Source organism: Camellia sinensis, chromosome 14 (genome assembly GCF_055761805.1).
Source record: "Camellia sinensis isolate YWXY chromosome 14, ASM5576180v1, whole genome shotgun sequence".
NCBI lineage: Eukaryota > Viridiplantae > Streptophyta > Magnoliopsida > Ericales > Theaceae > Camellia > Camellia sinensis.
Genome location: NC_138974.1, coordinates 72301538 through 72316832, shown reverse-complemented (window position 1 = coordinate 72316832; position 15295 = coordinate 72301538). Strand labels below are relative to the sequence as shown.

Below are 15295 nucleotides of genomic sequence, written 5' to 3'. Positions count from 1 at the left end.
AACTTAATTAGTTAGAGATATTATGAAAGGAAACATATTTCATTATGCCACTTAGATTGTTTAGTTTAGTGCAGTGCAGTGAGAAGTTTGTCAGTGCCCATGTTGCTTTAAACAAACTTTATATTTTCAAATCAAGAGGTAGTCTGTACTTATTGGAGAGCTCATAAGCTTTGACATTCAATTTCTTTTTCTTTAAAAGCAGGTATCTAAACTGAACCACTAAAGCATGCAATAGAACTAACTGTTGTAAATAAATAAAAATACACAACTTTTGATGAGAAAAAATAGTAAAGGGTTAGAAATGCTCTAAATTTTTTTTAGATTTAGATGTCAAGAATAAATTTGAGCTTTATAATGATGGTTTCAAATAACTTGCAAAAATAGTGATGTGAAATCCTACCACAAAAATTCTACTTGTACAACAATTACAAGTCTCATACTTCTATTAAATCCTCTACTTTAAAGTTATCAATCTAACTTCAATAAGATATCTTCTTATAATTTTATAAAATTCAATCCCAAATCCATTAATTTGAAATTCACTCATCCAAAGGGAGCCTTAATCTCAATTTCCAGTAAGGTTTTGTTAATGTAATCCCATTTTCCCTACAATACACTGCACATACATGCCAATTTCGAAAAGCACATCATCTTCATTTCAAAGCCACTTTCTCATGCTCCCAATTACTTTATTTAATTCTCCCAATATACCAAAACAAATAAATAAAAATAAAAATAAAAATAAAAATAACTAATATACATATCAACAGATCAACATATATGTATATATTATATCAGATCAACATATCAACAAGATATACATGAATCAGAGCAAAAAAAAACTAATCTTGACCAATAAACAGATCAATAAACAGATCTATAGATAAAATAAATAGATATATAAATTTCGAAGGAAAAAAAAATAGGGGTTAAACCCTAGAATGAAATCCCTAGAGAGAGAGATATACCTAAACAGTAAGAGTAGCGGCGGTGAGGGAGGTTGGCGGTGACGGAGTAGCGATGGTGAGGGAGAGAAAGCAGTAACGGTGAGGAAGCGATAGAGGAACGACAGAGGTGAGGCGGTAAGGGAGGATCGATGGCGACGGAGGATCGCTGGTAAGGAGAGAGGCGCGGCGGTGAGAGAAAGAGAGAGGGGGAGACCAAACCAGTGGTGGCGAGCGAGAGAGAGAGAGTGGCGAGCGAGAGATAGGACCGAACGGAGCAGCAAAGCCAAAGTGCTGTGTGAGTGAGAGGCTGAGAGTGTCTGAGTGTGTGTGTCTCAAACCCTAGACAAACACAAGCATATATATATGCAGGGACAAAACGGTAATTTCATCTTGGGGATTAAGCGGGGCCGGGCCGGGGCTGGGTCTGGGTCTGAAACACCTATCCCCGTCCCCGGTCCGGATATCATCAGGGATAAACTTTTAAATACTATCCCCGACCTATCGAAAATATTTTTCAATAAATAACTATTTAATTTGAAATCGGAGAGCCAAGTCACCCTCAAGTCAGTTTCAAATTGTCAAGTGCGTTTGTAAGTGATTGAATGAGTAGCTAGCTGAGTTATTAGTTCTTGTGATTGGACTTTAAATTATTTTCCTTTTGGCAATTGACCAACCAAGGAACGAAACGACAGGTACTCTTTGTTTAGTATGTGCAGTGGACATGCACAGGGAGAAAGAAAAGTCTAATTCATCATCATTTCATTCTCTCTCTCTCCCAAAGATAGAAAGATACCCCTTTTGAAGTCATGTAGATGATTCTCATTTTGGACCCACACTTTCTTAGAAGATGCTATGTAGGACGTCCCCACTCTCTCACGGCTATGCATACTTTTGTTTTTGTGTTTGGAGATTTTTCAATGAATTCATCATTGTATTAACACATTGAGTCCATTAACATATATCACTGCCAAAAAAAAAAAAAATTAGAGATCAAAATTTAAGAATAAAATTATTTTTAAAGGATCAAATATTTATATTATGAAAAGTATCATCATTATATTTTTAGCAATGAAAATTAGACATTAGTAATGAATTATTATCATTCTGGGATCAATTTTTTTGTTTTAAAAAATAAATCATTTTGACACCAAATTATTTTGTCTATTAGTGACATTTTCAAAAATTTGTAGCTAAAAGCCTTATTTTTTACTTTCCAAAACGACCTTTTAACGGCTATTCTCACGACAATAGAAATTGGTCCCTAAATGTCTTTCGCAAAAAAAATTTCATTTTTAGAAATCAAAAAATTTGATCTCTAAAACTCTTATATATTGTAATTTATATTTTAAATCTGGGGAATATACTTTTGATCAAATTATTAACCTTTAATTAAACTCATTATTTTAAGTCTAAACTGAATTGAATAATGAGAAGTTTGTGCAAATTTCTCACACTTGATCATGTAAATATTTGTCTAATAAAAAATAATTAAATTTACGAGAGGAAAAAAATTCTAAAAAATTGTTTGGTTTGAGATTTTTCTCAAAAAATTTTCAAAATCACTCTCTCTCTTTTACACATCAATCAATCATTTTTTCTCTCTCCTCTCTCCTTCTCAATCACTTTTTCTCTCAAACACATTTACTCAATTATAACAAAATATCAAATCATCTCAAACTCCCAAACTACAAAACTACTTTCAAAATATACAACCAAACAAAGTAAAAAAAAATTTAAACTCTCTCTCCAAAAATTTTTTCAAAAACAATTTTTCTAAAAACAAACCAAACAAGCTCGAAGGCTTCCTCCCTAGTAGAATTTTAGATTTCCTTCCGATTGTTCTCAATTTTTAAATTAACTGCTATAATGATGTTTTATATTATACTAACATACAATACTAAACATGTGATATCATTTTGATCGATAAATAAATTTATTTTAAGATAATGCCACTCACAAGTCAATTCAATTTTTTTTTTAAAATTAAGTGGCGTTTTGAAAAGTTAGTAAAAAGTTAATTTTTAGCTTTTTTTTAGTCTATTTTATCTTTTTGTGAGTAAAAAATATGAGAAATGATTTAATTCAAAATAGATAAAAAGCTAAAAACTAACTTTTTTTTTTTATTTTTTTAATCACTTTCCAAATGACCACTAAGGCCACGTTTGTTTGGGTGGACATGAGGTTGGGATTGGACTAATAGTCCAATAAAATTATTAATCCGATGTTTGATTAAACAATTGAAATAGGGACTAATTATTTTAAACTTGACTTTTAGTTAAGATAGGATACATAATCCAACGGATTTGTAGTCCTAGGACTATTAGTCATGGGAATGCTAATCCAGTCCGCTCAAACAAACATGGCCTAAATGTTTAACGGCACATTTGATATCTTACTTAAGCATTATTTTATTGGGATTAAAACATCCATATTCGACTTTGGGCCAGCATGTGTCATTCTAAGGATGATTATCCTAAAACCTAATACAAATGATTAGAATTAGATTATCCTAAAACCTAATACAAATGATTAGAATTATATGCTACTCACATGGGGATATATATAAAATTGATCTTTTATTTTCTCCATTGCCTCTTTTCTCTCCTCTTTTGAAACCAAGTGGTGGGGTCGACCTTTATACTGTTGTGAGGTCGACCTTTATACTGTTGCGAAAGTGCAAGTTGGTTTTTTTTTTTTTTTTTGAACTATAAGTGCAAGTTGGTTGTCAATTCAAAATTAAAGTGTGTTTCGTGGGTCCGTTCTACAAACCATTTTCTAACAAGGGCTTGCCTGTTCATAAAATAAGAGTTCATTGCTTTTTTCCCTTACAAAAAATCAACTATTCTATCTAATTTTTTATATATTTTTTTGTGAAAAATCAAAAACTACTAAAATAAATCACTCTGTTTAGTTTTAGTTTTTAAAATTCACTTTTTAGAAAATTTTACTTTTTCGTTTTCAGTATTTTTTTGTTTTCACTGAATTTTTTTAATATTTTAAGCATTTTTTTTTTAATTTTTAGACGCATCTAACATAAATACACTTAAAAAAATATACTATTTGTGAAAAAAATCTTTTAACAATTCACTAAATACCAAAAATATCAAAAATATATATATATATATATATATATGAAAATTCAGTATATTTTTTGTAGTTACGTGTATTTATTAATTTTTTAAAATATTTTATAAAAAATATTTTACTATTTAGATACATCTACATAATGTGCATCTAAAAAAATATTTTTAAAAAATTGTTTAAAATTTTAAAAATACTCAATAAAACAAAAAAATACGAAAAATAAAAAAATCAATTTTAAAAAAAATAAAACTAAACACACTGAATATTTCTCAAAACAACCTTAAATAACCTCTTTCTTGATATTTATATATATATATATATATTAAAACTCATAAATTTAGTATAATTATATTTAATATTTTTTTCCCCGTAATCCATTAATTGCATAAAGAAATTATTATATAAATTAATATAATTAAAAATATAACAATAAAATTAATATAAAGCAGAAATGATAAGGACATGGGTGTAATTTGACAAATTTTATTAATTTGTACAATTTTTATTTTATTTTATGGGTAAATTACACCAACATCCCATGAGATTTATATTTATTACAGTTCACCCTTTCACATTTAAGAAATTACACTGACTCCCTGTTAATTTAATTTTATATATAATGATTATTACGATGAAGGAAAAACTGTTATGAAACTTTAAACCTCAGAGGGCAATCTGTAATGAAACTTTAAACCTCAAAAAGGAGATATAATTTCCAAAAACTAAGAAAAAAAACTGTAATAAAAATAAATTTGGGGAGTGTCAATGTAATTTACCCTTATTCTATACTTTTCCTTAGCAGTTGTTGTGGTAGGACCAGGTCAACGCCTTCACAAGTGACGTCACGTACACCGTCATCTCCCAGTTCGTCAATCTCCTTTCTCTATTATTTAGTTGAAAAAATAAAAATAAAAATAATAAAATCTCCTTCCTCTTTTAAGGAGAAACCAATTTTATAAACCAGACGTGTCTCTCCTTCATTCTTCAAATTCTCTTCAACCAGAATCTCAATCAACGCGATATGTACGGACCAAACAATAATACCCATTCACTATTCGGTTACACCACCTCACCCGACTGCGCCGCCAATTTCCCTCTACTCGACGTGACGGCCAACGGTTACTTAGACGCAGCAACAGAGACGGTGGCGCCGACATTGAAGTCGGAGGTGGGATATATGAGCAGTGGATGCAGTAGCTACGGGTCTGGGAGTTCGGGTACCAACGGTTGTTACTCGGGTCTCACACCGAGACAGAGTTTGATGCAGAGGAGTGTCAGCACTCAGTCGCTTCGCAAGAACAATAGTAATGGAGTTCGCCAGGTGCTGCCAGCGGCGGACCTATTGGACTGGGAGACTAGTCAGGTGAGGAGGGTGTTCAGTGCCGGTGACTTGCAGGTCAGCTTTTCTAAATCTCCTTTGTTGCTCACCTTGCTGAGGGCTTTTAGAAAGATGACTAAAACATAAATTTTGATTTTTAATTTATTTTTAGGTCGTATTATTATATTTTTTTTATGTTTTTATACTTTTTTTTTTTTTTTTTTTTTCAAAAAAAAATATAAATTAACTTTTAACTAACTTTTCAAAACAATCCTAAGCGGTGGTTTGACAATAGACTTTTTTAGTTGACCTTTTAATTTTTTTGATTATTTTAACTTTGGATTAAAAGAAGGTGTTTGGCAAGAAAAAAATGAAATGATTATAATTTATATATGATATTTTATTTTATTGACTTATTTAACTTATTTTATATTTTTGTATTTTTTAGCCAAAAAGTTGATTGCAAAACAAGGCCAATTTGTTCAAAACAATAGTCTAAAAGAAAAAAGAAAAAAAAGAAAAAAAAAAAGGTACTAATTAATTATGGCTTGTTTGTTTTAATAGAAAGTATTTTTTTTTATTTAATTGTGTCTTCAAAACTAATACATATATATATATATATATAAGTAATGAGGTACTCCTATTTGAGATGATCTAAATAAATATATTTTTTATTTTTTATAAAAATATGTATATGAAAAAATAAAGAAATGATATGATTCAAATAAATGTACTAAATAAATGTGTTTATATAGATTATACCAAATACCCCCGAGTGTATTAGTGGGGATGAGGTAGAGATAAGAATAGTTGCAGTGGTTAATAGTTAGACCAAATATATTTATTTATATTTTTAATTTTCATTTTTTAATGTATCAAATATGACAAAATACCCACAAAAAAAAAATTATCCATAAAGGATTACATAATCACTAAATTATTCCAGTTTAACCCACAACTTTATACACAAAAAGTCGTTTTATGAAGTAGGTTAAAAGTTAATTTTTAATTTTTAAATTTTTTTTTTTTTTTGAAAATATGTAAAAAAAAATAAAGAGATGATATGACCCAAAAGAGATTAAAAGTTTAAAAAAAAAATTTACTTTTAATCTCTTATCAAAAGAAAAAGTAATACTATACAACTATTAAATCAAAATGGTCTCATTTATTTGACTTCACACAGTTGAAAATGTTAAAAAAGAGGTCAATTGAACTAATATGGTTTAACTCATGTAATTGCATCAGAATTCATGATGAAATCTCTTCTTAATCCAATGGCCTCTCTTATATCTTGTTTGAAATGTAACGCCTTCTTTTTTTAATATATATATATATATATATATATATATATATTCATAATAAAGTCAAAATCCCAACCTAATATAGGATTTTTTTCTTTATGATATCATTTTCGTAACACTTTTTATTCACATTCACGGATCTCTTTCACATTAATAATAGAGTCGAAGAGAGTTATTGCATTTGCATATTGTTTTACATAATACTAGTAATCACATTATTTATGTTTTTAACGTACTAAAGTCATATTTGATTTAAGTTTTTATACGGTGAGATTAGATTAATAATTTATGAATATCACTAAAATCATATTTAATTGTGATAAAAAGAAATGACATTACGAATCACTATAAATTATGGGATCAGCATTTCCATGAGAAGGTTAAGATTGATAAAAATTCTATGAGATTGGAAGTAAAAAACTATTTTGCCTTCAGTTTGTAAAAATAACAATGTCACCTTTCATGTAATAAGAATTTTTTTTGTAATTTTATAAATTTAATTTCAACTAACTAATATCACCACACTACTATACAAATAAACACATTTTGTTTTATATTTTTTACTCAACACTAACACATTAATAATCTAATCACTCAATCTCATTTTGTTTTTTCTTCTTTAAGATGGAGAGGCCATATATCAACTCAACCCTTTTTTTTTTTTTTTTCACCCCCTTTTCTCAACTCTCTTGGTCATTCTCTCTTGACCACTAATTTTTGCTTGATTAATTAACGTTGTAGTAGATGCAAATCAAACAATATTCTCGGCAACATGAAAGTAGTCATAAGTAGTCATATGGAGGGTCCCTTGTATATGACTAGGAAGTGTGTGAGCCTCCCAATAACCTGTGCCACTCCAACATGAGTTATATATAGTCAAAAAGTTCCGAAATAAATAAATAGAAATAAAACACACAATAAATAAATAAATAAATAAATTATTAATATATTTCTCATGAAATTGCATATTGGCCCTGTTTGGTAAGACTTATTTCCAACTTATTTCAACTTTTAGCTTAATTTAAGCTATTTTGATGTGTTTGATTTAGCTTAACAATATAGATCAACTTATTCTTTGAGTGGGGCAGGAGAAACTTATAAGTCAGAAATCAGGTTATGTTCACAGTTATGAGCTATAAGCTGTTAAGTTATAAGTTATAATCACTTTCTCACAGCTCTACCAAGCAGGGTAATTGATCTGTTGTTTCTTTTGTGACTTATTTTTGCACTGTTGTTTTTATATGGATTTTATGCTCTTTCTATATGATACCTTTTAACGAGTTTTTTATTTATATATTTATTTTTTTGTTTTTGTGCTTGCCTTTTTATTTCTTTTGAAACAGGGGTTTAATGTGGGGCAACATTACCACCGATCAGAGGAGAGCTCATTGAGCCCATTATCGAGTGAGATTAGTATCATAGAAGGTATGAGCAAAGCCTACCCTTATAGCCCAGAGGAGAAAAAGGAGAGAATTGAGAGATATAGAAGCAAGAGAAACCAAAGAAACTTCAACAAGAAGATTAAGGTTTGCTCAATTAAGGGCTATCATATTATTTTGCACTTAACTTTATTAGGACTTATAGTTGTATTAACTGTTTCTTTTCCTGAATCAGTATGAATGTAGAAAAACTTTGGCTGATAGTAGGCCGCGCATCAGAGGACGATTTGCTAAAAACGATGAAGTCGAAAAGAGCTCCCAAAATCAATTGAGTCATATGGGTATAGAGGAAGATGATGAAGATGATAGCAATTGGATCAACTTTCTCGACTCATTTTCAGCCAGTCTAATTCCTTAATTAAATCTTAAAAGGTTTTATGATCTAAATGTTTTAGCAAAATATAGTGTGGCAAAATTTTAGATTGCTTGGTCTTTATTTTAGTGACGCATTCTAGAAGGCTTGTATGTCTTAAGCTAAGGTTTGGTATCATTGTGAATTCATAAAAATCCAAACCGATTTCAAGTTTCAATAATATTGTCTCAAAGTTATTGTTATCACTGTGTTTATCCAGACACTCTTCACATAATGTGTTTATCATTTTTGCATTATAGTAATAATAAATATTTTAATGAATAAATAAAGTTTTAATACAATTATAATTAGACTAGCGGATATAAAATAAATCAACCTCAATTTTGTTGACTTAGGAATCGTATGGGAATTGAGATTTTAGTGATTTTTTTTTTTTTATTGTTACAAAAAAAAAAAAAAAAAAAAAAGTAAAAAATTAAAAAGAATAAATTTTTTTTTTTTTTTTGGACTTTTTTGCTAATTTATTATTCTCTTCTAAAACAGGACCTTAATCTAGTTTAGTTCAGTTTTAAATTCAAAATCTATATCTATATATATATTAAGAAAAATGGATTTCTAATGAAAAGAACCTTGTAAAGTTTTTTTTTGGATAAGTACCTTGTAAAGTTAAAAACCCTCATACTATTTTTTAAGATTTCTTATTTTTTGAATAATTAAAAAATCTTCTATTAGTTAGCTTTTATTAAATCATTTAAAAAATAATCTTATTATTCTTTAATTTACACATTTCAAAATGAAAGTTAATTAATCCATTTAAAAAATTAAATTTGTGTACTACTAAAAATAGGAATCAATTCACATCTTCCATAAAAAAAAATTCTTACTATTTAATAATTTTATATGTATCGACATTCCAATATATCTATACAATAAGGCATATCTATATGTCTATCTATCTATCTATATATCATATAAGCAAAAGGAGATTTTCGTGAGAAGCATTGTGGGAGCTAGGGGTGCAACTCGGGCGGGCTCAACCCGAGCAACCCGAGCCCAGCCCGAGTTTTTTTAGGGCTTGGGCAACTATATCTTGTAATCTGGACGGGCTTGGGCAGATTTTTGATGCCCGAATTGCAATTCGGGCCGGGCTTGGGCAGAACCAATGGCCAACCCGAGCAACCCGAACCCGAATTCAATTTAATATATTATATAAATTATATAATATATAATATATATATAATTTAATAAATTATGTAATATATATAAATTAAGTAAAAGAGTTAGTCTTAATTTTTATTTTTATTTTTATTTTTGGTTAGTCTTCTATTAAGTAAAAGAGTTAGTCTTAATTTTTATTTTTTATTTTTTTTTTGGTTAGTTTTCTACCATTAAATTAGCATCTTTTATGTCTACCCTTAGATCTACCTACAGGTTTCTGAACTCGGGCAATTCAGACAATTCGGGCAACCCGAGTTCAAAATACAAAGCTTGGGCCGGGCTTGGGCAACAATGTTCGGGTTCATGGTCGGGCTTGGGCGGGCTTGGGCAGTGCCAAATACAATTCGGGTCGGGCTTGGGCAGACTCTCAACCCGACCGAACCCGCCCGAGTTGCACCCCTAGTGGGAGCTAGAAAATCTCATAATAAATTTGTAAATTTATTGAATTAAAAAATAAATTTAAAAAGTAGTATTGGCTAATCCATTAAAGTTATAGTTTTCAAAATATTAATAATTTCATAATTTATAATTTTCAAAATAAAAGATAAAAAAATATTTCATATCTTTCTAACCTCCTCTCCCACTGATTTTTATTTCCTTTAAAAAAATTAAAATTTGTTTCTTACTATATTACTATATTATTCATACTATATATAACTACTCTCAAAATTTTAAAATTCATGATAAAAATTAGGAACCGTCAAAATATTTTGATTTAATTACATACATTTAATTCCTTTTGTACACTTTTTTTTTTTCCTTTTTTGATTTGTTTTGTACACTTATATCACTACAAGAAAAAACACATTTGGCGACTAAATTTTTAGTCGCCAAAAGTGAATTTTTAGTCTCCAAAAGTCGGGTTTTAAGTTTCTCCGACTAAATATTTTAGTCGCCGGCTTGGTCGCTGGAAAACTGTCGCGAAAGGTATTGGCGACTAACAAACTTTTAGTCGCCCAAAATCCAAGTCTGTAGCGACTAAAATTTTCGTCGCCAAAGCTCATTTATATTTTTTAAATTATACATTTGGCGACCAAATTTTTAGTCGCCAATAGTGAATTATTTTTTTTTAATTTATACATTTGCCGACTATTTTTTTTGTCACCAATACTGAAGCTTTTAGCGACCACCCGTTTTAGTCGCCAAAAGCTTACTTCAAAAAAAAAAAAAAAAAAAAAAAATTACCCTTTGCTTTTGCCAAGTTTTGAACCACCAACCTTCCACATGCTAAACCTCTAGCAAGACACTCTCTCCACTATGCCACAATAACACCACATGAATATATATGCAAAATATATTATTTATATAGTATATTGACCCGTATTAATATTAAACTATATATATAAACATAATTATTTTTATTCAATATAATTTATTTAAAAAATAAATTATTTATTTTTTTTAAAAAAAAGGAGCCACTTTTGGCGACTAAATTTTTTTTTAGTCGCCAAAAACCTTAGTTTTGGCTACTACCAATAATTTAGTCACTAAAAAAATTAATTTCTGCCTAAAAATAACCACTTTCGGCGACTAAACTGATTTTTAGTCGCCAAAGCCTCCAGTTTTGCCGACTAAACTCAATTTTAGTCGCCAATTGTCCACTTTTAGCTACTAAATTTTTTTTAGTAGCCAAAAACCTTTACTTTTGACTACAAATTTTTTTTTTGTTGGTAAAACACCTACAATCGGCGACCAAACCATTTTTTTGTCGCCAAAACCTAGCTTCTGGCTACTAATTTCTTTTAGTCGCCAAAAACCTTCACTTTTGACTACTAAAATTGTTTTAGTCGCTAAAACCCATATAATCAGCAACTAAACTGATTTTTAGTCGCCAATAAGTATACATTTGGCTACTAAACTGTTTTAGTCGCCAAGACTTTTGGCTACTAATTCAATTTTAGTCGCCAATTGTCCTACTTTCAGCGACGAAATTTACATTTTTGGTCGCTAAAACTACTTTTTATTGTAGTGTATGTACGAATATTTATGCCTAAATTATAAATTTTTTAATACATGTAATTGGTGTGACAAGAAATTAAGTGTGTATGATTATAAGTACCCTTACTATTAGCCTCATTCATTGATTTTGTTTTCAAAATATATATATATATCATCAATTTAATTCTTTAATTAATGGATTTTCACACTACGTACTAAAAGACAAATTTTTTAGTGTTTTTTATAATGGTAACTTCATTTCACAAATAATTAATTATTTTTAAAATATTAAACACTTTACGTGAAAATTTGTATTAAATAAAAATTTAATAAAATTTAAATTGAAAATTATGACTTATTTTGAGGTTTCACTTTTTTGATCAAGTTCTATGCTAAAAATAAAATTTATAAATTAGGTTAATCTGATCTTAAATAATTCTTTCATATGTAAACGTAATTTAATATTAAACATATTTTAATAATAAATATATAATTTCTTAATTGAAGTTTTAGAATATTAACAAATATGACAAATATATATTCATATATTTTTTTTATTTTGGTTATTAAAAATTTTACATTATTTTTACTATTTAAAAAATAAATAAATAACTAAGTGGGCAATGTGATGGTTGGGCATGAACCAAAATGATTATCTAAAAATTGGATTGATATATAGCACAAAAATCAACCAAATCCAACTTCCACACTACTTTTAGCATTTGATTCAATATTAACTCATAACCATCATAACTTAACAAATTATTAAACATAAGCTTAAATTGATTACTATTAACTATTTTCACTAATTGACAAATCAATTTTTAAATCAACCCCAAGGTAGGGCTAGAACAAGCTCCATATTTTAAGTCGACCTAATATTATATAATTTTTTCATATATAAATATATTTAATTATTTGTGTAAGAATTTTTAATATGAATATATAAACTTTTTACAATAAATATGCCAAAAATATACATACATTTTCTTATTTTGATTATAAAAAAAATAACCATAATATATTTACCAACAAAAAAATAAGTGGGTTAAGTGATCATGAATTAATGAATATAATTCTTAAAAAATTTAATTGTTGGAATAAAAATTGATCTTAATCTAACTTCTAAACTATTTTTTATATTTAATGCAAGTATTATCCCTCAAATTAGTCCATACTATTCAAAACCTGAGAAATTATAATATAATTTAAATATAAAATTTTAATTGATTATTATCAACTATTTCTATTAATTGACCAATCAACATTTTAAATCAAATCCAAAGCATGTTTAGAACAATACACATATTTAGGTTGACCTTGGATAGTTTTTTTTCACACATAAATACACTTAACTATTCATGTAATAATTTTAAATATAAATATAAAATTTTATCAATTTTTTTTTTTTTAATAACTATGCATAACCATGTACATATTTCTTATTTTATAATACAAAATACTAACATATGTTTATTCACTAATTTAATAAATAAATGAGTTTAAGTGGTTCATACTTAGGCATAGATTAAGACAATTCTTTGATGAATAGGTTTCACGACTAAGTTGAGATAAATATTGAGTCAATTAGATTATGTTACTCTTATTGTCTAGTACAATTATAAATCGTCAAGTCAATTCTTATTTTTTTGTATTTGTGAATTATGACGAAAAACTATAATTTTATACCTAAGTAGACATAATTTTAAACTTTTACAAAATAAACAATGGCTAGTTAATAAAATGACAAATATAATTTATTATATGATTGGGCTATCTCTGACATAAAATAAACTAAATTGCAAAACTTATGAGACAAAATATATTTATATTTCGTTGTAAATATACTTGCTGTAATTTTATTGCACTTTTTTAAAAATACATTCTACCATAGTTTATTTATTTCTTATAAATAATTTTTATAATATTATTTAATTTAAAAATTAATTTTTAATTATTTATTTAAACATATGCATAGCATGGGTATTATGGTTTATAAAATAATTTTAAAAAATTACACCCGTGCTATAAATATCCGTTAAGCAAAAATGAATGAGAGAGAAGAGTAAAAAAAAAAAGGCCCAATATGAGATGCCAAAACTAGCGATTGTAAAAAAAATCTAAAAGTTATACTTGGTATGTAAATGCTAATTTCACGAAAGATAAGAGAATAAGGGTCACTAGTAGTTTATTGTTTGTCATTTTTATTTTGTTATTCAATTTTTTGATTTAAACAAATTTTGCTAGATTGAGTTTCACAAAATATATATATATATATATATATATATATATATATATATATATATATATTATTACTATTATATGGCAAACTAAAAAAATGTAATTAGTAAAAAATAATAATAATAATTATTGAGTTTCCCAAAATTATGAACCCTTAGAAAATAATAATGTATTTGTATCTTATCATAGGTGTAGTTTTTGTTCCTAAAAATGAAAATTAAAAAGTGCAATTTTATAATTAATCATAATTTTTGTTTAATTTTTACTAATTGCATCATGATTCATGTTATTGTTATTTAGAACTTAAACCATTAGCGAAATTGTGATAATAAATAGTTAAAATTTTATTAATTTTATTTTTTTACTATTTAATTTTAATTTTAAAATTAATTATTAGGTGATTTTTTTTAAGGTCCTTAGTATTAAGATTTTATAGCATAAAGGACTTCTAATATTTTCATAATGTCTAAGGTCCCTCAACATTGATTCAGAAAAAATTCAATCTAGAAAAATTCTTTGGACTTCCCAGAAAATTTCTCTCCAGAGAAATTCTAGAAAGACCATAGAATTTCTCTAGATTCCAGTCTAGAGATTTTCTCTGAATTTTCAGAGAATTTCTCTGGTTTTCCCAAAAATTTCTCTAGGTTCAAATCAAAAAATTTCTCCACCTTCCCAATCACGGTGTGCAATACACAAAATCGATCATCTAAATAAGCAACAACAACTACCAATATACATTTTATAGCCACTCCGGTTTTAACCCGACATTTTATTATGTTCTGGACTTGAGTTTCATGGTTCAATGTTGTTGTTCATCTCTTATTCCCCTTGTTGTTCCTTGGATTGGTTATTTGGATTGTAGTCGTGTGTTTGGAACAGGTTGGTTGCTTGTTTTTTCAAACCTTTATTGCCCAGATTTTTGCTTCTCCGCTCAAGCGGCTATTATTGCGCTCGAGCGGGATTTGTAAACTCTCAGTATTTTTGTAAACCTGTAAATACTAGAAGAGTGTATTTTACGCTCGAGTAGCGTTTCCTACGCTCGAGTGGCCAATCTTAAGCTCGAGCGATGTCCTTCGTCTACAAAATTTTTTGAAAGTGTATATTCTACGCTCGAGCAGACTGCGTGTATATCAGATCATGAAGACGACTTTTTGCTTCACTTTTTCATTCCTCTCTCTCTCTCTAAAACTTTTCAAAAACTTAGATCTTGAGTTTCTCTCTCTAAAACTCATCTTCTCTCTACTATTTCACCTAGATCCATTGGGATCTTCACCCTAGTGCCTTTGAGAAAAAGGTAAAGCACCTGAAGAGTTCCATTTCGATCCGAGTAGAAGTTGGCTTTGACGTCTTTGAAGTTTCTCCTTTGTTGCTTTGGTCTTCTAAGCTTGAGGTAGTGATGGGTCATTGAACACACCAAAATTAAATACTAAACTATACCAAATTTTATCAGAATAATGGCAAGTCCAGATATCGATCCACAGGGACTATTGTGAAAT

At 28.1% G+C, this 15295-nt stretch overlaps 1 protein-coding gene across 2 annotated transcripts; it reads left to right on the top strand.

The window, feature by feature from the left end:
* The first annotated feature begins 4947 nt into the window (after nt 1-4947).
* Nucleotides 4948-8644, top strand: LOC114321064 (uncharacterized). 2 transcript variants are annotated; one of them, XM_028268196.2, is made up of 3 exons: nt 4948-5427; nt 7994-8176; nt 8265-8644. In XM_028268196.2, the coding sequence occupies exons 1-3, from the start codon at nt 5053-5055 to the stop codon at nt 8445-8447; spliced, it is 741 nt and encodes a 246-aa protein (XP_028123997.2). In that variant the 5' UTR covers nt 4948-5052; the 3' UTR covers nt 8448-8644. The 2 variants fall into 2 exon arrangements, with proteins under 2 accessions (XP_028123997.2, XP_082761620.1); XM_082905494.1 differs by having other exon boundaries at nt 4959-5394.
* The last annotated feature ends 6651 nt before the right edge of the window (nt 8645-15295 follow it).

Coding starts and splice junctions, on each gene's coding strand:
- LOC114321064 (XM_028268196.2), top strand. CDS start 5,053: ATGTACGGACCAAACAATAATACCCATTCACTATTCGGTTACACCACC. Junction 5,428..7,993: donor TCAGTGCCGGTGACTTGCAG/GTCAGCTTTTCT, acceptor CTTTTGAAACAG/GGGTTTAATGTGGGGCAACA. Junction 8,177..8,264: donor ACTTCAACAAGAAGATTAAG/GTTTGCTCAATT, acceptor TTCCTGAATCAG/TATGAATGTAGAAAAACTTT.